Source organism: Psittacula echo, assembly GCF_963264785.1.
Source record: "Psittacula echo genome assembly, chromosome: 2".
In the NCBI taxonomy this organism is placed as follows: domain Eukaryota; kingdom Metazoa; phylum Chordata; class Aves; order Psittaciformes; family Psittacidae; genus Psittacula; species Psittacula echo.
The window spans coordinates 45,971,707-45,995,532 of record NC_137737.1 but is presented as its reverse complement, the minus strand read 5'-3'; the positions used below and the strand labels follow the sequence as shown (position 1 = coordinate 45,995,532).

The following is a 23,826-nucleotide window of genomic DNA, read 5'->3' as shown; positions in this document are numbered from 1 at the left end:
TTTGTGGTGATGAATTGTATATCATTACAAATTAGCTATCTGCTTTGATCCTGCTTCTCTGAAAGACACAAAGCTTATCTAGTTAACCTTCCTTGCTTAATACGGGGATATGCCATGGCTAACCGGTTTATGAAAAACTTTCCATTGTGACTTCTCTGAATTTGATTCATATATTGTTGCATCAGAGATAACAGCATTGGTACAGCAGAATAAAGTGACAATGTACAGTAAGAACAAGAGCTCAAAAGAGAGCAATGAAAGAGAAAAAAGATTGTGCATGGGCTTCTGTGCCTCTCATTCCTGGGTTCACCCACCTGGAGCAAAGCAAATGGCATGCAATGCGCTCTGCGGGGTGGATCAGTAACAGCAAACACGTAGCTGAGTGTATCTGGCACATCATTTTTAATTTTTTTCCCCTTCTCTTTTTGCCTTTTCCATTTAGTCAGCAGCCATGTTTTTTGGTTGTTTGTTCTTAAATAGGTTCACCCACATATGTATTTTCAGGTTCAAAATAGACAAGCCTTGTAGGAATAACTATTCTTAGGGTATACTTTCTTCCTACTTGGAAACCTAGTCTTTTTAGGCTGTATAAACTGCAGAGGAAGAATTTGAAACTGCATGGAAGTGATCTAAGTCTCATCTAGTGTCAAATCCCTTACCTGTGAAGAACAAATCTCTTCTTGCAGGTATTTTGCTGTTCCTATGGGTGGAGACTGATTGAGTACAAAACTGCTGGATTGTAGGTTTTTATATTTATGTGAAAGACGCAATGCTTTCTAATCCTCTTTGTAAACAGAATGAAAAGAATACTTCTCTAATGAAATGTGTCTAGATAGGAGAAAAGTATGCATGCATTATATGAAAAGCTTCAACAATAATGGTGTGTCAGTGTCAAATTCAGACTTAAAGTGAAAATTAGTTTAGTTTAGACTTGAGTCTATTTAAAAACAGCTTAGTGAAGTTTGCTTTGTCACTGTCACCATGGCATGGTGTTTCAATAGATTGTAATTCAGAAGATTCTAGAGCCCTGTATTATAACTCTGTATTAGTGTCATTTTACAGCCAGGGAGTCTGAATTGCACAGTGTAAATCAATTAAATTGATGAGGGAAGACTGGACTAAAAGGCTGAGCATCATTCTGGGAACAAGAGACTGAAGTGTTGCTAATGTTTCTTGGGAACCTCTGGTTTGTACTCCTGCAGAAGGGAAGTAGCATGTACCAGATGAACAATGTTGTTAAAGTGCTGTAATACAACAGAATCAGCTAAGGAGAAGTACATGGTAAATGCAAAGAGCCTGGCAACTTTGTCATGATAGGTTTTAAACCCTCCCACATAATGAATGCAGCTTTCTGCTTTCAAAATAAAAATGCAATATTTTAAACAAAGGTTCTGAAGGAACTTCATCCAGGTTCATTGAAGCAGGGCCTTTTTCAGTGAGACAGTCACAATTTTTGTCATTTCACATGTAATTTCATGTAGACTGAGAGGAAGGGAGAATGAGTGTGTTATCCACAGGTGACGAAACAGAGTGTTTTAATGCAGAAAATGTTATTATAAGAGATAGATTAATGAAAATTTAAACCCCCAAATTTACATACATCAGTTTCTGTGTAATAATAACTCACTGCTGGCAGGTTGTCATGTGATGACGAAATAGTGTACAGGAATCGTACCCAAACAGAGCACAATATAAAATAAAAATCATATGTGTTATTTTTGTCCTGGGTAGTGTGTAAAATTCATGACTTTCATGGAATCACAGAACAGCTGAGATTAGAAGGTACCTCTGGGAGGCCTCTAGTCCAACCTTTCTGGTCAAAGCAGGGTCAATGAGAGCAGGTTACTCAGGTCTGTGTCCAGCTGGGTTTTGAGTATGTATATCTCCAAGGACAGAGGCTGCACAACCTTTCTGGGCAACCTCTTCTAGTGTTTGATCACTCTAATAGTATGAAAGCTGTTTCTTATGTTTTGATAGTATAACTTGTATTTCTTTATATGCTTATTTGCTGTTGTGCTTTCACTGGATACCATGAAGGAGAGTCTGACTTTCTTCAGCAGTGCAGCTAGTGAAACTTTAGTGCAATAAAAAATAAAATCTCTGTGAAAGAACTCAAAATTCCTGACTTTCAAAATGTGAAAACAAATACAGTATTTCTTAACATCAGCAGCAGGTTGGGAATGTGTCGTGGTTTAAGCAAGTCAGCCACGCAGTTTCTGCTCCCCCTGTCCTCTCCTGGAGGGATGGGGAGGAGAAGCGAAAGAACGTAACTCCCACGGGTTGAGATAAGAACAGTCCAGTAACTAAGATATAATACAAATCACTACTGCTACCACCAATAATAATAATGATAAGAGAAATAACAAGGGAAGAGAGTACGATACCACCTGCCGAAAAATGAGCCCAACTGAGCAGAGAGTGCCCTTTCGGATAACTCCCAGGTACATCTCTGGGCATGTCGTGCTGTGGTATGGAATACCTCTTTGGCTAGTTTGGGTCAGGTGTCCTGTCCCTGCTTCCTCCCGGCTTCCCCTCCTCCCTGGCAGAGCTTGAGACTCACAGAGTCCTTGGTCAGGGTAAACATTCTGACCAGCAACTAAAAACATCGGTTTTAGCAGTACTGTCCCCAGGCCAAAAGTCAAAAAAACAGTGCTGCACCAGCTACTAAGAAGCAGAAAAAGTGACTGCTACTGCTGAACCCAGGACAGAATGAGAGGCCTAAAGTGAAAAATCCTTCCCTAGTGCATGAAGAGATAACAGCCAATATCCATCACTTGATGCTGTGCTAATACGTTTGCTGAGCACACGGACAGGATACAGCTGTTTGCATCCAAAACTCAGTGTTGATCAAATGTGTTAAGAAGCAGGGGAAAACCCAACAACAAAGCCAACGAATCCAAAGTGAAGGTGTGATTTTCTCCATCTCTTCTGTTGTTTTATCTCTTTTTGCTCCGAGCTGTTCATCTGTTGGAGCTCATCTATCAGATTTCCTCTCTGTCCTCCAAAAGCGACAGATCATTTGTGCAAGATACTAGAGAGAGCTGGGAGCTGATGGCTTTCTTACCACTTCTACTCAGAGGCTGAGCAATTCTGTTGGTCACTCTCAATCTTTGTTTTCTATCAGTAGTGCAGAAGGAACGCGTATTTTTCTCCCAGTGTTGTGCTGTCACATTGCTCTGTGTGATAGGTGAGCAATGTCTGGATGAGCAATGTTTGATCCATAGGTGAGGTGATGTGGTGCTGTATCATGAACTGGGAGTGCCAAGGAAGTTCTGGATGAGTAAGTCCCTAGTGGTGATAAAGGAGTGGTAGAATGTGCACAGGTTGGTTGTCTTTCACTTCAGTAAAGACAGTGTACAACACCTCCCTCTGAGAGACGATGAAGGCTACACTGAAAACAAAGTTCTCAAGTATCTTGTATGTAGTAGTTGAAATTCTAACAAATTGCTGACTTTTCCTCTGCCATTCATCCAAGTGAATGTGAACTGTGCACATTCCCGTGTTCAAATGCTCATATCAATTTCTTTATTACTCTTGTTTTTATGTTCTTGCAGTTCTCCCTGGGTTTGAGGGTGAAAAACTCTGGGATTGAAAGAGTAGGTTTAAATTAAATTAAAAAAAAAAAAAAAGAAAATTGAAAAAGAAAAAGTTGGATGTTCAGGTTTAGCGGTTTTATTTTAAGTTTAGAAACACATGTATTTTACTGGAAATAGTTGGATTTGCATTTTTACCTTTCATCTATTTAGTTGTAACACACAACTGTGCCTTTACAGAAACACTTGTGTTTCAAGAGCTTCTGCAGATTTAAATATTTGTCTGTCTTGTTTTCATATTATCAAAGTTGTGTCTTGGTGCAAAGCACGCTTGCATTTTGGCTGAATGTGCTAGGAAGAAAAACAAATTTAAAGTACAGTTCAGGTTGCAGTCTGTGCCTTCCCTACAGTGTTCTGACATGAGTCTGCATGGTTTAAATAGTAATTATTTCAGTCTTTTTTGCTGTATTTGTTCTATTATAAATCTTGCAATAAGTTACACAATAAGACAAGGAAAGACAACCAGGCAAAGTAGTCTCAGGATAAAATGCAGAGCCTTATGTGGAACTAACCTGTAGGAAGAATGGCAGAGGAGGAGGTGGTGAGCTTTCATTAATGGGTAAATTCATCTCTAGTAAATACAGGATTTCAAAACAGGAACATCTAGTCACCTTCTAGGCTTATTTCTATTATGACTAAATTTGAGGCTGAAACAGATGTCACTTAGTTTGGCTTTGTTTCACAGCCTGATGGAAAAGCGATGATCATTCTGTGCTACCCCACCCAGTTTTATTGTCTCTACAAATGAGCTCTTCAGCTCCTGTATACAGATGTCCAACTTAAAAGCATTGCCTGATGAGCACATGAAATAAAAGAAATCTGGATAAAAGCTAAAGCCATAAGGTGGAGCATGACGGGAAGCTGTTCAGTGTGAGAAGGGCCCATGAGACTGCAAGGAGCCGAAGGTGACTGTTCTGCTGTAAACTTTAGATAAAAGGAAGACAAGCTGCTACAAGCCACCTGTCTGGTACCTATTTGGGCCTTTCCCCAAAGGCTGCAGGAGGGATTCTCGCCAAGGTCTGAAATGAGTTTGTAGGTGGCATGGGGTGGATGCTCTGCTGGAGCCTTGCGGGGTTCCCTGTCTGTGCTGTTAGATATGGAGGCAGGCAGTGGTTTGGGTAAGGACTGGCAGAGGGGACGAGTGGCTGGCTGGCAGCACATGAAGGCACAGCCGCTTGCCATGGGTTTGGGGCGTGCCTTTGTGCTTCTGACCTTAACTCACTGCTCTTCTCCATGCTTGTAAAAGTAATGAAGAAAGGGGGGAAGGGGGGAGATGTTTAGTTAGCCCAAGAAGGCAGGATGGTTTCCTTATGCCCTGGCCTGCTTTCTTCATTTCATCACTGCAGATGTAAGTTTCTAAATGTATAAGCAGCCACTTGCACAATTTTAGAGCTATGGCCATCTGAAAGCATATGCCCAACACTTAAATGAGTACTCCTGGTGGTTTATAAGATATTATTAATTTAAAGATCTAAATATAAGATCCTTGTGAAGTTTCCTGTACCCCCTTGTTTCTGCTTTCCTTAGCTTCCCAAATATATTTAGTATTAACATTCTATTTGTTAAATCTGATATTCAGAGCATACTTTCAAAATTAATTCATTATCAGCTTTTTTTTTCCCTCCTGCAAATTAATTTCTTGGCTCTCCCAAGGAATCAAATAAAGGGATGTCGACATTTAAAATAAAAACCCCCAAGTTTACAAATTGTATTTCATCTAAATCCAAATTGAACATGAAGCACTTTGAAATTTGGCTGCAAAAGCAAACATCTGGTGAAAGTGGCAGTATTGTGCATAATTATATTATTGCATTTAAACACATAGCCATATAGATCCATATATGAATCTGGATAGACGCAGAAACTCTTTAGAGGCCTCTAAAGCGGTGCAGCAAAAAAACATATTTCAATTTAGTGAAAAGTAGTGGAAGGGGAAACTGGTGTCTAAGTATAATGTGTAGGGGAATCAGTACTGTAGCTTCATAACATTCTAAGTGAACTGCTTAATTTATTTTTCTTTAAAATGAAACTGTGGAAAGCCTTTTTAGTTAAGCTTACAGAAATAAAATCCAGCTTCTGAATTATACATATGGAATATCAACTGCTGTATGTTATTTGGCTTGTTTTGCATTATCTCTTGTTTTATTTTGAGATTAATAAGAGTGAATGGAAGAAGCAGCTTCTTTCCTGTCCCTCAGTCTGAGAAATAACAATGTACACTGCCTTGTAATTTCTGGCTTTGCATGTATACTTGCAAAGATCATGACATTTTTGATTTTTCCTTTGTAAACAAGAGAGGTCAACAGAATGTTTTGGATAGGCAGTCTCATGGTTTTTATTTACGTAATTTAGCCCATATTCTTTGACGCTAAATATTTATATATACACAGCATGCACTGAAAACTGTCCCCTAGTTATTGCTTTTTTAAGGTCAGGCCTTGCTTGTCAATCAAAAGAGAACATAGTGTATATGAATCGGAATTGAACAACTCTGGAAGTTTCTGAGCATAAGGTGATAGAACTTAAGCAGAACACTGGCTTTTCAATTGCTTTTTTAATGAGCTATTGTCCATGCATGATACATTAATTCTGCTTACGGAGCTATAAAGAGGATCATTTCTAAAGACAAGTCTTTCTGAAAACGTTGAAATGACTACAGAGTGGTGATTCTTTTTATCTACTTTCATCATAAATAGGGAATGCAAGTTCTTTATTAGACTATTAGATTTGCATCTTCTGCATCCTAAGACAGTTTGTACAAGTTGCTGGAAACGACCCATGTTCTGGGTCAGAGCTGAGAGGAGGTGCAAAGCTGAGGTAATTCTTTAATGTGGAAGTCGGCTTTTACTTTACTCCTAGGAGAATGGCTTAAGAGCAGAGAATCCAGATACTTGGGGACTGGATACTGCTCCTTCTTATATGTGTTAGATGGCTGTGCTGTATCTGGATTATTGTGACTGTTGGGAGCTTGTTCTTCAATACACCTCAGAAGAAAGCAAACTGTGACCTGAAACTGTAGAATGATAAAGTAAACTGAATCTACTGAGGGGAAAAGAAAGCTTGCCTAAGCAGTAGTGTCAGTTTCCTAAGAGAGATGGGTATTTATAAAGAGTGACCAGTACAATTGATTTCAAGGTAAACTGTTGAAATTTGGTACTCTTTCTTGTTAAAAAGCTGCTGTTGAATAGAGAGAACAGTTCCAAATCTGACCTCTGTGTAAGAAGGTGGATTTTTTTTACCAAGGGGATTTTCCATTTATTCACACTGTTGGGTTAATTAATTGCCCATGTGTATTTTCCCTCTAAAATAGACATTATTCGTGCATCCTTTATCCTTTTTTTTTTTAATTAGTTTAATATGAGGAATAGGCATCCAGTTGGTCTTATCCCTAATTTATTTGTCTTGTCATAATTTAAACCCAGCCAATAACTCAGCAACGTGCAGCCATTCACTCACACATGCGCGCACACACACCGTCCCCTCTCCTCTGGGCAGGATGGGAAAGAGAATCACAGTATCACAGTATCACAGTATGTTAGAGATTGGAAGGGACCTCAAAAGATCATCTAGTCCAATCCCCCTGCTGGAGTAGGAACACCTAGATAAGGTTACACAGGAATGTGTCCAGGCGGGTTTTGAATGTCTCCAGAGAAGGAGACTCCACAACCTCCCTGGGCAGCCTGTTCCAATGTTCTGTCACCCTCACTGAGAAGAAGTTTCTTCTCAAGTTTAAGTGGAACCTCTTGTGTTCCAGTTTATACCCATTACCCCTTGTCCTATCATTGTTTGCCACTGAGAAGAGCCTGGCTCCATCCTCGTGACACTCCCCCTTTATATATTTATATACACTAATAAGGTCCCCCCGCAGTCTCCTCTTCTCCAAACTATAGAGACCCAGCTCCCTCAGCCTTTCCTCATAAGGGAGATGCTCCACTCCCTTAATCATCTTAGTTGCCCTGCGCTGGACTCTCTCCAGCAGTTTCCTGTCCTTCTTGAACTGAGGGGCCCAGAACTGGACACAATATTCCAGATGTGGTCTCACCAGGGCAGAGTAGAGGGGAAGGAGGACCTCTCTCGACCTACTGACCACCCCCCTTCTAATACACCCCAGGATGCCATTGGCCTTCTTGGCCACAAGGGCACAGTGTTGGCTCATGGTCATCCTGCCATCCACTAGGACCCCCAGGTCCCTCTCCCCTACACTACTCTCTAACAGGTCGTTCCCCAACCTATATTGGAACCTGGGGTTGTTCCTGCCCAGATGCAGGACTCTACACTTTCCCTTGTTATATTTCATCAAGTTACTCCCTGCCCAACTCTCCAGCCTGTCCAGGTCTCGCTGGATGGCAGCACAGCCTTCTGGCGTGTCAGCCACTCCTCCCAGCTTAGTGTCATCAGCAAACTTGCTGACAGTACACTCAATTCCCTCATCTAAATCATTGATGAATATATTAAATAATACTGGTCCCAGTACGGACCCTTGAGGCACTCCACTAGATACAGGCCTCCAACTAGACTCCGCCCCATAGACTACAACTCTCTGGCTTCTCTCCTTCAGCCAGTTTGCAGTCCACCTCACTACCTGATCATCCAGGCCACACTTCCTCAATTTAGCTATGAGGATGCTGTGGGAGACTGTGTCAAATGCTTTGCTGAAGTCAAGGTAGACCACATCCACCGCTCTGCCATCTTCCATCCACAATGTTATTTCCTCATAAAAGGCTATGAGATTGGTCAAGCATGACTTCCCCTTGGTAAAGCCATGTTGACTGCCCCTCATAACCCTCTTATCCTTGACATGCCTTAAGATGGCATCAAGGATAAGGTGTTCCATCACTTTCCCAGGGATGGAGGTGAGGCTGACCGGTCTATAGTTACCCGGGTCCTCCTTCTTGCCCTTTTTGAAGACTGGAGTGACATTTGCTTTCCTCCAGTCCTCAGGCACCTCTCCCGTTTCCCAAGACTTGGTAAAGATGATGGAGAGTGGTCTAGCAATGACTTCCGCCAGTTCCCTCAGCACCCGCGGGTGCATCCCATCTGGACCCATGGATTTATGGATGTCCAGATTGCTCAACTGGTCCCTAACCCATTCCTCGTCGACTAAGGCAAACTGCTCCCTTGACCTGACTTCATCTGAGGTCTCAGGAGTACAGGGCTCATCAGGACTGCCTCCGGCAGAGTAGACTGAGACAAAGAAGGCATTCAATAACTCTGCCATCTCTGTATCTTCTGTCACCAGGGCACCCATCCCGTTCACCAGTGGGCCAACCTTGCCTCTGGTGTTAGTTTTATCAGCTATGTATTTGAAAAAGCTCTTTCTGTTGTCCTTGACCCCTCTGGCCAGATTTAATTCTAAGGAGGCCTTAGCCATCCTAGCTGCCTTCCTACATCCTCTAGCAGCAGCCTTATATTCCTCCCGAGTGGCCAGCCCCTCCTTCCATGACCTATAAACTCTTCTCTTCCACTTGAGCATACCCAGCAGTTCCTTATTTAGCCACGCAGGTCTCCTGGCCCTCTTTCTTGACTTCCTACGTGTCGGGATGCTTTGCTCTTGAGCTTGGAATAAGCAATTCTTGAATGTCAACCAACTATCTTGGACCCCTTTACCTTCAAACAGCCTTGCCCATGGGATTTCCCCTAGCAATTGCTTGAAAAGGCCAAAGTTTGCCCTGCTGAAGTCCAGGGTTGCAATTCTACTTGCTATTGTACTGGCCCTACCACACAAGATCCTGAATTCCACCATCTCGTGGTCGCTGCAACCAAGGCAGCCCTCAACCTTTACTGCTTCGACCAGCCCCTCCTTGTTAGTGAGGATGAGATCCAGCAGCGCTCCTCTCCTGGTTGGCTGATCCACCATTTGGATGAGGAAGTTATCATCCATGCACTGGAGGAACCTCCTGGACTGTGGCTGGGTTGCTGTGTAGTCCTTCCAACAAACATCAGGGAAGTTAAAATCCCCCACAACAACCACGGCCTGTGACTGTGAGGCCGCTCTCAGCTGCCTGTAGAAGGCCTCGTCAACTTCCTCACCCTGATCTGGTGACCTGTAACAGACGCCCACAACAGTATCAGCCCTGCCAGCCTGCCCCTTAATTCTCACCCACAGACTCTCAACTCGCTCATCCCCTGTTCCTGGACAGAGCTCAGTACATTGCAGCTGCTCTTGCACATAAAGAGCAACCCCACCACCCCGCCTGGCTGGCCTGTCTTTCCTGAAAAGGACATAGCCCTCCATGAGTATATTCCAGTCATGTGAGCTGTCCCACCACGTCTCTGTAATTGCCACCAGATCATAATCTCCTGACTTAACACAGGTCTCCAACTCCTTCTGCTTATTTCCCATGCTGCACGCATTGGTGTATAGGCATTTCAAGGAGGGAGCTGAGCTCACCAATTTCACCCTAGGATTATAGGAGGCCTCCCAGTCTTCATCAATCCTAGAGTGCTGCCCCACTGGGGCAAGCCCAGTTACAACCCCATCCCCCTTCGAATCTAGTTTAAAGCTCTCCAAATGAGCCCTGCTAATTCATGCCCCAGCATCCTTTTGCCTCTGTGAGTTAAACCTTTCCCACGTGCCATCATCCGGACTGGAGCCTTATAAAACCAGCTGTTATCAAAGAACCCAAAGCCCTGCCTGCAGCACCAGTCTCGTAGCCAATTGTTTACGGACTGAATTTTCCCATTCAATCCCACATCATCACCGGAAGATGGAAGAAGTGAGGAGAAGATCACTTGAGCCCCAGACTCTTTCACCATCCGCCCCAAGGCCCTGTAGTCTTTCTTCATCCCCCTCAGACTGCGGGAAGCAGCTTCCCCCCCACCTGTCTGGAAGACCAGCAGCGGGTAGGAGTCTGTCGGGTGCACCAGGCTGGGGAGCACCCTGGTGATATCCCTGATCCGGGCTCCAGGCAGACTACACACTTCCCTATGATGAGGGTCAACTCTGCATATCGGGCCCTCTGTTCCTCTCAGAAGGGAATCGCCTACAGCAATGACTTTTCTTTCTTTCTTGTCAGAGGCAGTCTTGAGTCGTGAAGTCGACCGCCTTTTCCTATGTGACCTTGTAGGCGGGTCTTGCACCACATCCTCACTTACCTCTCCATCAAGATCCAGGGCCTCAAACCTATTACTGAGGGGCACCTGGGGAAGCAGGGCAGGAAGGGAGGAGGGTTGCCCACGGTTCCGAACTGGAACTCTCTTCCAGCCCTCATTGTCTTTTTGGTCCCTTATCTCTGCACGACAGCTACAGGGCAGGGGCTGTCTCGGGTCATCCCCCTCTGTCTGAGAGGACAGGGGGTCCATCCCCTTTTGGGGGGTATCTCCCTGGAACCGTTCTGGCTGGCACGCCAGGGAGTTACTCCACCAGTCGATCTCCCTTTCACACTCCCTGATGGTCCTCAGCGTCTCGACCTCCTCCTTAAGTTCTGCCACCAAGCTAAGCAGATCTTCTACCTGCTCACACCTCACGCAGGTGGAATGCTGGCCTCCCTCCCTCGGCAGCCAGCAGGCTCTGGCACTCCCTGCAGCCAGAGACCTGAACAGCCACGGTTTGGGACGGGATCTCTGTCTGAGTTGCTACAGTCTCCTTACTGCAAGCTCTCCTTCTGGAGGCGACCATATTGGTCAGCAGTCTGGGACACCAGCAACAGAGTCCACAACACGACCTGCTTGTTCCTCCCTGCGCCCGGTGGGCAGTGACCGGTCGCTGCCCTCCCAAAGGCTCTTTCAAGGCAAGGGGCAGGGGTGCGGTCGCCGTTACCGTGGGAACGCCCCCTGCCACGTCAGCCGCTCTCTCGCAAGGGCTGCTGGGGCTTCGGGGATCGGGAGATGTCGGGAATCGCGATGTCTCTGCGCTATCCCCTCTGATTTTCCTAATCTCTGCTGAACCTCGTGGTCGCTGAAGCGTCCCGGCTCCGGCTCTAGCTGGGCTAGCTCCGATCAGCTGACTGAATCAAAAGAATGTAAATCCCACAGGTTGAAATAAGAACAGTCCAGTAGCTAAGGTACCATAAAAAAATACTACCACTAATAATAATAACGATAAGGCAAATAACAAAGGGAGAGATTATAAAGCTAAGAGGGAAAAGGGGAAAAAACCCAATAAACACAGGTGATGCACAATATAATTGCTCACCACCTGCTGACCGATACCCAGTCTGACCCGAGCAGCAATCTGGGCCTTACAGGTGACTCCCCTCAGTTTATATACTGGGCATGACGTGCTGTGGTATGGAATACTCGTTTGGCTAGTTTGGGTCAGGTGGCCTGTTTCTGCTTCCTGCCAGCTTCTTATGCCCCTCCTCACTGGCAGAGCAGGAGACTGAAAAGTCCTTAATCGAGGAAAGCATTACTTAGCAACAACTAAAACGTTGGTGTGTTATCAGCATTGTTCTCAGACTAAAATTGAAAAGACAGCCCTGGACCGGCTACTGAGAAGGAGAAAAATGACTGCTACTGCTGAACCCAGGACAGTCTAAAGTCTAGTTAAAGAAACCCCACAACCAATCAACTAAAAAAAAATCCAGGAATCTGTTCACTAGACCTTCAGACACCATAGAAAATGTGTATATGTGTATACTTCTGCATTTATGAACAGATGTTTGCATCAGTCAGAGAGGTATTTACATAATAAATAAAAGCCCCCCATTCATAAACTATATGAATGTTTTGTTAATTACAGTATTTAGCAACCCATCTGAGAGTGATAACAAACTTTCAAAGACTGTTTAGGATCTAACATGGACATAGTGGAGCATAAAAAGAAGGAAGAGCAGACTTTATAGTGATTCAACAATAATAAATACACTTGTAGACATGCATTTGCCTGGAGTCAAATGAAATTATAACCTCCTAAGATTAAATGAAATCTCATCTCTCATCAACATGGACAAATCCTATCTCAGTCTGAGGCCATCACAAGGAATCAAACCCAAGCAAGTGAGAAGCTTTTACCAAAGTGCACAGTGAAAAAAGAATGGACAGTAAAAGAAAGTCAGTGCAGTGTTAGTGAAAATCCTAAATGAGAGGTGGACAATTTGCTGTAGAAATAATTAAAGTAAAAACTTTGTTTATGTTTTTGTATCTCCTTCCAGAGAATTATGTTGAAGAGGTCCTCAGTCTGTTTTAATCCTGCTATATAGTATTAAAAAAAAAACCACCCAAATTTTCCACACGTTACAGTAACCACACAGGAGATCAAAACAAACAGAACCCCCCAATTTCTTTACTACTGTAAAGTGGCCTAGTGGCAGACAGATGCGAAACTGTCATTGTACTGTGTGGAGGATGTTTTGCGTGGGTTAGTGACGCTGAGGGTCTGTAGGAGTACAGCTGTGGGTTAAAGTCATGAATGAATTTATGCCCTGACAGCTATTAATTCAAATACACAGATCATTCTAATCCATCATTTCATCTACAAGCTGCAATGTCTTTGATGAGGAGCTTATTATATATTGCAAATCATCTGAAATTAAAACTATTTCTTCTGTCCCCTTTCACCCAGCCCTCCAGCAAAGCTCCACAGGAACACCATGCCGAACTAAATCTTAAGGTGTTAGATTATGTGTCTTCATTAAAAATACTGCAAAATACTGCTGTTAAGTGCAGTGGTGATACTGTGACCTGGCACTTTTGGTGTTATATTGATCAATTTCCATTTCAAACATGATAAAGCTGACATAGCTCGTGGTCCCCAGAGATGTTTGGGAAAGAAACTTTTCTTTTCTTATAAAAATTCGAGCATTTAATTGTAAATGATGATACATGTCAGCCCTGGTCCCAGGAGAGCTTACAGCTGCAGTTCCAGAAGAAATGAGAATTCCCTGTGTGACCCTGATGGCTTCTGTACCATGAAATCTTTTTCTTTATGGTATTGAAGTTAAAAGCAACACACACCTTTTCCAGTCGGATGTTTGGAGCATGTGTTAGATCTAATGCTAGATTATGCTGAATAGAAGTAAAGATTTCTAGGTTAACACTTACATATTAAAAAAACCCCAAAACTTATATATATGTATATATGTGTATAATTTATATATATAATATATATATTATATATATATGTATAATTTAAATAGCAAGCAAAGTGACGGATGGCTCAGTAAATCCCGATGTTCAAGGCGCAGCCATGTGTTTTTCACCTCCACCTCTCTAGTTTATCACCACTTCTACCTTTGAATTAGATTTGGCAGTAGCAGTAATGGAGATGCCTGCATAGATGGGGTTCCAGGTCACCAGCTGCATCTTACGGTTTTGTTGTGTGGCGATCTGCAAGAAGGACCGTCGGAGCAGTGTTGAAAGTGCTAGTTTCTCTGCTCCTGGCTTAGCGTAGTGTTTGTGCCTGTGCTATCACCCATGGGGTACTGTTTGCCAAAAAGCAATGGCAAAGAAAGAAGGAGAGAACGTGTCTGTGGCCAGTTGTTTTTCTAATGTTTCATTGTTTGCCTAATACCAACATGACTCTGTGTGTGACTGCAACACTGGTAAAGTATTTACTCTACTCCAATAACAGCACTATTTTGAGCCTCTGAGCAGCACTGAAAAACACAAGAAGTTACAGGAACCACATCTTTCTACCGTTCCAGCGTTTACTTCTGCTGTCAGAAAAATCGCTGAGTGTTTGAATGATTGAAGAACAACACATAACTTGATGAACTTTCTTTTTTCTCTCTTGTTTTTGCAAAGCACTTTTGTGCATGGGTAATGGATTCTGTGTGGAGAGAGATTTTTGTGTAGCATAGGTAAAATGTCTTTTTTAAAAGTTATATTGAAAGTTATAAACAGGAATCAATAAAAGATTCGAATGATATGCAAAGTACAGAAATGCAGAAAACATTTCATTACATAGGAAGAAATTTCTATTCATTCAGAGTAGGTGATGGTCTGTCAGTGAGTTCTTGTTAGATGACGGTAACTCATGTGCCAACTGCATGGGTTTTTTTGTGCATAAAATGATCTTTTGTTACTTCTTTGTCAGATTTTGATTTTGTTGTTAGAACTTACCACCACTTTGAATAGGAAAAATTGTTGTTTTGGCTCATAGGAACTGTGCCACCTCTGTCACCTTAAGAGAAGAATTAAATAAGAAAAGCAGCGGGAAAAAAAATCAATTTTTACACACTGTTTCCTGGCTTTTATGGCTCTGATAAGGAACAGTTGTACAAAGCAATGACTGACTTCCTCTGTCCCTTTCTAAGCAAGAGATTAAGCAAGTTTCTAGCTTGCTATGAGGTTAAACAAACTGGAAAACTTGATTTTTTTTCATTGCTGAAAGACGCAAAGTTCTTACTGATTTGTGGCAGGGTAAACTAATTTATGATGCTGATTTGTTGGGCTGATTATTTTTTGCAGATATATTTTTAGAAGGTTATCTTGTGCTGGTTGAGTTCAATTTTTAACTTCTTGAAATGGAAGTCTTATACTACGAAGTCTCTTTCAAGAGAAGTTGTCATCAGTTAAGAAAGCTTAAATTTGATATGTCTGGGAAAAGACTGCTCTCACGCAGGAAGCTTTTGAAGATTGTACTACATATCATAGTTATACTGAGACCTGAATTTCCTAGCAAAGCCTGTCATACATTTACCAGAAATAAGTTGTGAAGGACAATTGTAAGGGAATTGATGCTACTGTCCATATTTTAGAATTTGGACTGATACTGTGCCACGCCAAAGAAATATCGATAGAGCAAGTAGGGAAGGGAGAAATACTCTTGCTGATGGAATGAAGTATTGATTTGAGAAAGGGTCAAATATCTGCTGTGTGCTATGAATACAAAGAAAAAAAAAAAGGTTTCAACTGTAAATGTGACTGTATTTGTATACCTTCAGGCAAACCAAGCAAAACGTTATTATGTGGAATAATAAAATCAAGTTTTGAACTCTATAGCATGCTGTTCTATCCTAATGTGTTTGGGTGGGTTTTTTTAAAGAGATCCTCAAGATTCTTAGAAGTCATACTATAGCAAAATATGTAGCACTGCAATCCTATTTTACAAATAGATATCTGATTTGACATGAGGATAGACAAACATTGACTGGAAAAATATTCTGCTTCTGGAGGAAGGATACTTAAAGTATACTTGTAATCTTCTTTTGAAAAGCTAAGCAGAATTTCAGTTCCATATATTATTTCGATTGGAGGTAACGAACCTCTGTAAGTTATCAGTAATTCCTTGGCTTTGGGCTAAGGGTAACTCCTATCATTAAGGATCTGCCTCTGTTTTTATTGGCTTTTAGTGATCAGACTGAGTAAGGACTAATAATCTTTAGAAGCTGAAGAATTTGTGCAGTTTGTGAGAAAGATGTGCAAAGAAACTAATCACTTAGAAAAAAAAAGATGTCAGTCTCAATGGGATAAATGTATCTCCATCAGTGCAACCTCCATCTGCTGCTGTTGTACAAATGTGACTGTATTTGTATACCTTCAGGCAAACCAAGCAAAACATTATTATGTGGAATAATAAAGTCAAGTTTTGAACTCTATAGCATGCTGTTCTGGCCTAAAGGACAGTACCTGGAGCAGTGAGACAGCTGTGATTGTAAAATTGATTACATACAGCAACTTGGGAAAATTATGTAGTGGCCTTAGCTGTCACTGAATGTACGTATGCTGTATGAATGTTGTATGGTGCATTTGCTTTTGGTGAGAATGAAACCAGGGAGCTCCAAAAGCCTTGCAGTGTATGTATATACTTGGGAAGACTATGCGCTGGAGGTTTGAGGTTGGAGAAAGAGAGGTAGTGAAGCACAGGTGGGTGCAGGAGCTACAAATCCACCAAAGTCTTTAGTTGGGCTTCACTGGCATTAAGTAAGGGGACCTCTTGCAATTGAATGGCTGGGCAATCATGTCCTTGGGTCCAGCCAGACCTGTATTCTCCTTTGTCAGTCTTCCTTTTGTATTCATTTAATAACCAGCTGCATTGTTAATGTGCAAGGACTGGTTGTTTTTTATAAGACACCTTTTTGTTTCTTTTAAACTAGAAAGATGAAAACTACAGAAGCCTACCACGAGATACTAATAGCTGGTCTAACCAGTTTCAGAGAGACAATGCTCGTTCATCGTTAAGTGCCAGTCATCCCATGGTGGACAAGTGGCTGGAGAGGCAAGAACAGGTAATATATATGTGTATATATATATTACTTTATCAATCTAATCTTTATGCTACTCCAAGCTATTATGGAGTGTATTCCTATGTGATAGTGGCTCTCTAAGCATGATACAAGCACCAGCAGTATGCTGACTAAATTTATATGGGATTCCTTCTGCTTCCAAAACAACTGCGTTAAGACTGAAATGAACAGCTGAAAATTATTTAATTTTTTAGTCATAAACATTTATATAGTATGTGAAGTGCTGCTGTTCTTCACAACTGATACCAATAGGGTTATTTTAATTTAAGGGCATTATTTGAATAAACATTTTGCCACTGAATGCTAATAATATTACTATTGAATAGCCAATGTCAGTCAGTTTTCGTACTGCACTTATAAATGGTTGTTATTCTTAACATTGTAGCACATATTAATTATAAATTTGAAGACAGTGATCTTTAATATATCAGAGTTAATATATTTATTTAGTGTACATTTATACTGCTTTTGATCTTGGGCTTTTTTGGCACAATTCCAGCTTCTTTTTATTTATTAATAAACTAGTAGAGGTTTAAAGAGGTCTGAAATTAAAATTACCTAGCAGTCACTTTATGTATTTGTATGTGTCTGAAATTTTCCAAGAGGTGGCCTCATATGTATAACGAAAATGCATCTTTACTATGGAGACTGGAAATACACAGGAAGCCCATATACAGCATTGTGCATATGTAGGATTATTGCTTTATTTTTCTTCTTTGTACAGTGTGACATGAAAACAGCGAGGGTTTGAATTGAAAATAAATGTGCAAATTTTGTGTTTGCATGGGACATCAAACCAGAATTTACTTTATACAGAAGAATTTCGCGCGGATGGGTTTAACTGCTGTCTCTGTATTTGCCTATGTTGAAATGAAAGTTGATGCCCAGATCTGAAGGCATCTCCTGTGACGGTTCTGCTTGTTTGATGTTTCCAAGGCATATTTCCATGCCTCATTAGATTTTCACCATGGCAGTTAATGAAACTGTTGTCTCAGCAAAAGAAGTTGGATTAGAAATCTTAATAGTGTTCATCTTATGAAATGTCGGATACATGAATATTTTAATATGTGATGTTCTATAATAAGTTTTGTGCTGATTTGGGTCTCTGAACAGCTTAACTAGTTCTATTTATTCACCAATTAGGTAAATAATTGGGCACTAGTGGTAGTCTGGAAGCACATTTGTTACCGACTGAAGTCTGAAATTGCAAATATTTTTCTTTTGAGCAATTTTTCTGCTTTTTGTTTGTTTGTGGTGGTGGTTTTTGAGAAACCATTCGTTCTTTAAATGTGTTAATGAATCTGCATGTACCTGGAAGACCAGGATCCTTCTGTGATTTCATGTTAGCGGGATAATTAATTAAACTGAAACCCATTTAACAGGGTATGCACCACGGGTAAGGCAGTGACAGTGCCAAGAAACCTCTAGGGCAGGACCCATTACAGATACCAGGGGTAATAATAATCCTGGTCTAACCTGCCTTTATGGCTGTTTAGAGAAGATAGTAGTAAACCCTGAATTCATCTTGCAGACTGCAAAGGTTTGTTGTTTGTTCTGGCTTGGATTGAGTTACTTCTCTCAAAGCTTGTCTCATCTCTTCCTATTGAATAGAAGATGGAAAAAATTCCAGGATGATCTTTGTCAGCATCCGACGTATGTGAACATTCACTGGAGTTGCACTTTGAAGAGTGAAGGTGTGATGTGCTGAAGAAGTACAACTAGTTTTGTGTGGACAACACCTCATTTTTTTTATAAACAAAGCTATGGAACAAACCATAGCAACATCACAGCCTGTTCTGCAGATGAAACTGTGAAAGACCTTGTTTCTAGGAAGTCATTATAAGCTGTTGTAGTAGGGACTGCTAACAGCACAGAATTAGATACGTTCGAGTAGTTAAAGAAACAGTTTTGTTAACTAAAACTAGGTTTTAGTGCCTAAAAATGGAAGAATGCATGAAGTCTGTTAAAATTCCTGGAAGTAACTGCTTTTGCTTCTATCTGTTGTGCTTTCCTAGGATTCTGCCAAATTAGAGTGATACATCAAAGAAATGGGAAAGATTAATTCTGCTTTCTGAGTCCTTAAGGTATTCTGGCTGTATATGCTGTTTAGCTTGCTCTTCCCACCAATTGTTCCCAGTTAGTTCAAGAGCCTTCTGGTTGTCCACAGGGCAAATGATCTGTGTATTTCTCAGAAAGTTTTGATATTTCTCAAGCCAATAAAGTAAGTCAGGTGAAACTTTGTACCAGAGAGTCATTTCACCACTATAAAGCCAAAAATCCAAATACGGTTTCAGAATACAGTTAGAAAGTTAAGGATTGTATTTTTTACTTCTTTGCTCAACTATTTAATTCTTTCTCACAGACTGAAAATTTTTAGGAACAAAATTTACAATATTTAATTTAATTCTGAAATATCTTAAAAAAAGAAAAAAGTTGGGTTTTGTTCTTCCTCTTTCCCTCCACAGTACTTTCTTTTCCCCCACAGCAACCAAACTTTGAGGAATAGTTGAAAAATCTTATTTCCTCTGAAATATATTGATATATATGATAATGTCACTTTCATTTGAGAACTCAAGACTTGCTCAGGCCCTAATCAAATCTGGACTCATGCTGTTTCATACCAGGGAGACATAAAAAGGGAGCGTGTGAAAGAGTTAAACTTTTCACCAGTTCCTGAAGTTTAAGTACACAGAAAGCTTCTCTTGGCCAGTCATTTTAGTTTCTTTAGTCAGATATTGGAACTGGCAACAATCAAGACACCTTGAACTGAAATACTATATTCCTTGCTTTGCTGGCAAGGCCTGTTTCACAGGAGGGTTAAGAGCATCCAGCTGTGCTGCGTACTGGGAAAGGATGCAGCAGGGGAGGGAAATCCTCCAGTGGCCCTTAATAAAAAAAAAAAATAAATATGGCGTGGTTGATCACATTGGCAAATACAATTAGATTGGTACCGTTAGAATTAGATGTAAATCTATATACATACATTCGTATTTGGTATATATCTGTATTTGTCAGTGCATGAAAGCAAGGTAGGAAATAGAGTAAAATGTCATGGTTATAACAGAAGAACAGGTTTGATGCCTAAATTCCCAGCAGCTTTCTAGTATCTAGCAAAAGCCAGGGATTAAAGCAATTCAAATGTATTCTGAAATGAGAAGCTGGTTACTAACACTATCTTCTTGAGCCGAAACGTGCTGAATGGCACATTCCTGAAGTTATTTTTGTTCATGATATCTGTCCATAGTAATCTGGTACAGTTACTCTGGTTCCTTTTTTAACAAGATCAGATGTGCAAGTAGCATATGGTCTTGTATCTCCAGCTGTAGAGTACCTGCGTTCAGCTTGTATTTTCAGTAAAATAAGACCTGCTTTCAATGTGATTGAATATACTTTCTTAAAACATTGGATGCTATAAATTAGTGTGATTCAGCACTGTCAGTTGAAAAAAAAAAAAAATCAGAGCTTTTAGAGGTAGACTGGTGAATTTAAAATGCTAATTTCCTGTGAATTCTCATGCTGCAGCTTCCCCATGTTATAAAATTTTTCATTTAAAAACAAGCCCTGCTTCTGTTTTATGCCATAATGTAGGAATAGAAGGCAGAAATGCAGCTCATTCGTTTTGTTTAGTTCCGGATGTTTCATACTGGTATAGGTAATGTATATAAATATTTTTATTTTCGCTAGCCTACCTCTTTTTTGCTTCTCCATGTCTGAGAGTTGTATTTTGGCTTTTGTTTCTAGGTTTTGTTATGATGGTAACTACAGTGGAAAAGTCTTCAACTTCTATGTTTCATGTCCTGCAGATGGGGAAGGTCAGGGGGTAGAGGCTTTTATCTAAAATGTTTCACATGTAGAGGTTGAAACTGCAGTAAAAATTATTGTCATTACTAAGGAGTTGTGCTTTAAGATTTAGTGAAAGGATTAGCTAGGTTTCAGTTGGAGGAATCATTTTTAACTGGTTATCCATTACTCTGTACAACTCCAAGATAGAGTCTCATTGCTCTCTTCTTTCTGTCTGAGTACATGTGCTTATAATGTCTCTTGTGATAACAACCTTAATGACCATAGAACCATGACAGTGTATAAATTATAAAATATAGAGATGGTTTTAAAGCTTGTAATATTCCTTATAAAGAATTTCTATCACAGAGATATGCATATATTTGAAGCTCTAGGCCTAATGCAAAGGCCTGTCTCTTTTTGGGGGGTCTTCAGTGGATGTTCCCATACAAAAGGTGGGGGGCGTATGAGTGTAGCGAGGAGGCTATCCAGGGTTTATGAAGCCAGGCAGGACTACTCTGAGGCTGATCATGGGAGGGAAAGGTATTACCAGCTGGTAAACAAGGCCATGGCTCATGTGGTTTGCTTGTTTCTGTAGGTAGAGCAGTATGTCACAACTGAAAAAGGCATGGTTTGCCACCTGACTTTGGATTAAATAATTGCCCATACCTGTAAGTATGCACAGATAGAAATAGTAACCAGTGCATTGGTAAAGAATTCACTTAAGGTTTGTGCTAGTCCAAGAGCTGATAAGACCTCAAGATACCCCTGCAAAAGTTCAGAATCTCCCATATCCACTTGCAAATTCATCTTTTTTACTGCGTGAGGTGGATTCTTGGCCATGTGATCTGGCTTCTACCTGATGGGGTTGTCAATACTCCAAGTGCTCCAGCAATTGCTTCTTTTTGCTTTTGTATGGTGAAGAAGGTGAAAAGCTTGATTTGGACCAAGAATATTTTCTGATAGATGTTGCTGCTATGGGTAATTAGGTATTAACTGTTCCCTTTATTTCTTTATATTGGGAAGTTGTTAAGTTCTTTAGCTCAGGAGTGAAAATATTCAGATAAAATAGTTCTGGCTTGACCCTCCACTCAGCAGGAAGAGAGGCAGATACATCTCAACAAGGGCAATGGTTGCACCTAGCTCTGAGACAGCCAAATGCCCTGTCTGGCTGCCAGAAGAGCACCTTGAAGCCATTACTAAACACAAGTGTAATAATATTTGTTTTGTTTTATTTTTCTTTTTCTTGGACTAATCAAACCTGTGGAATATTTTTTGTATATGTAATATGGTTAAAATTGTTGCATAATTTCTAATAGCATTTGAATTCCCATAGGAGCATAGTAGTTTTGGGGTATCACTGATCTGTACGTGACCATAAGTAAGTGATTATTCTGTAGACTTGTTTCAGTGTTCTCTCTGTGCTGCATTTATTATTATGTTAGAAAAATATACATAGTGTACTCCTGTTGTGCTTTAAGCCCAGTAATTCAGAACCACGCAACCACTCACTCACTTACCCCTTCTTCCTCCCCCAGCTCCGGGAGGGATGGGGAGGAGAATGGAAAGAATGTAACTCCCATGGGTTGAGATAGGAACAGTCCAGTAACTAAGGTATAACACAAATCACTACTGCTGCCACCAATAATAATAATGATAAGGGAAATAGCAAGAGAAGAGAATACAACCGCTCACCACCCGCCAACCAATACCAAGCCTGACTTGAGCAGCCATCTGGGCCTTCCGGGTAACTGTCCCCAGTTTATATACTGGGCATGACGTGCTGTGGTATGGAATACCCCTTTGGCTAGTTTGGGTCAGATGTCCCGTCCCGTCTCTACTTCCTTCCGGCTTCCCCTCCTCCCTGGCAGAACATGAGACTGAGAAAGTTCTTGATCAGGGTAAACATTACTTAGGAACAATTAAAAACATCGGAGTTATCAGCACTGTTCCCAGGCTGAAAGTCAAAAACACAGCACTGCACCAGCTACTAAAAAGGAGAAAAATGACTGCTACTGCTGAACCCAGGACAATTCCAAAAAAGAGAAACCTGTATTTAGGTGTTTAAAATGTAAGCACCTACATAAAAATATCCAATCTCCTCTTGTGTAGTACTGGAGTCTCAATCAGCATCGAGTGTGTGAGCTCAGCTGGGTTGCTTCCGGGCTGCACCCTGCTGAGCTGCTTCCAGTGGCTCTGGTGGTAGTCAGTGCTTGGTTCCCACAGACGCATCTTAGTCTGGGAGAGTTGCTAGAAATGGTTCTGTGTTTTGTGTCAGAATGCTTAGAAAGGGGCATGAGAAGGTAAAACAAGCTCTTATGATGGCAAGTAAGTTCTTTATTTCTGTATTTAAGATTTCTGCTTTATGGTTAAAATTTTTGCCACGATTTTCTGTAGTGAGAATCATAATCACAGGCCTTTTCGAGGTTTAAATCTGACTTATCTGGCTTCAGATCCAGATTTCTAAATCTAAACTGAATTTACATGTTTAAATGCCCTTTGTTTCTTAGATCCTTACTTAATCTATTTCTGATTTTTATGTAGACTCTAATTCCTACCCTTTAGAAGAGTTGTCATGTCCTCTGAATTCAGAAGAATCTCTATTCTTCTGTATAAAGCTTTGATAGGAATATAGTAGTACACATTTATTAAATATTTCTAATTGTTTGTGTATAGTCACAGAAACAGAAAAGAAACCTTAAAGACTTATCTTTATTCTGAATGTATCAGTATGTGCAAGGACAGAATCAAATTTCAAGCTACAGTATGCATTAGTTTTAAGAAAATATTAACATGGAATTTAGAAGTCTGTTCACTTTTATGTAAAATGGACGTTTGTATATTTTGGAAAGACAGTTGTCTTATTTGTCATGGACTCATGAACAGATCTGAAGTTGTTTTTCAGTACCGAAGGTTTTAGTTTACATGAGGTAGGAGGTTGGAATAAACAGCTTTATTGCTTGGGGACAGCTGTAGTGGTGACGCTTTTGTAAACAATGTTTCATGCTGGCATCTATCTTGTTCTCCTTTGAAAAATAATCTGTCATTTCATACTGTGTATTAAATAGGTGAGATGGTTTGGGGGCTACATTCTACTTTCAGTTATATGCTGCTGTGTGTATATGAATTCAGTGGCAGAATGTAGCTCTGTATGTGTCCAGAATTAAAAAAAAAAACAACAAAATAAACCCAAGCCAGACCAAAACCAGAAAAGGTGGTTTTACAAAAATACTTACGTTTTAATGATTATAGAAAAAGACATGCATCATGTTCAGGTGTATGTACACATAGACATAAGTAGGCAGATGGACTGGACTGAAATTCAA

The 23,826-nt window shown here is 40.8% G+C and overlaps 1 protein-coding gene across 8 annotated transcripts in view; it reads left to right on the top strand.

Annotated features, from left to right (window-relative positions):
* PARD3 (par-3 family cell polarity regulator) overlaps positions 1-23,826 on the top strand; it is a gene marked incomplete at both ends in the record, with an annotated part of 466,908 nt that overhangs the window by 188,256 nt on the left and 254,826 nt on the right. For 6 of the 8 annotated variants that reach the window (XM_080611293.1, XM_080611292.1, XM_080611290.1 and 3 more), the window contains one exon: positions 16,571-16,702. The exons of the other annotated variants lie outside the window; for them this stretch is intronic. In XM_080611293.1, the coding sequence (XP_080467419.1) occupies positions 16,571-16,702 (132 nt within the window). The remainder of the gene's footprint in view (positions 1-16,570; positions 16,703-23,826) is intronic. 8 annotated transcript variants of the gene reach the window in all.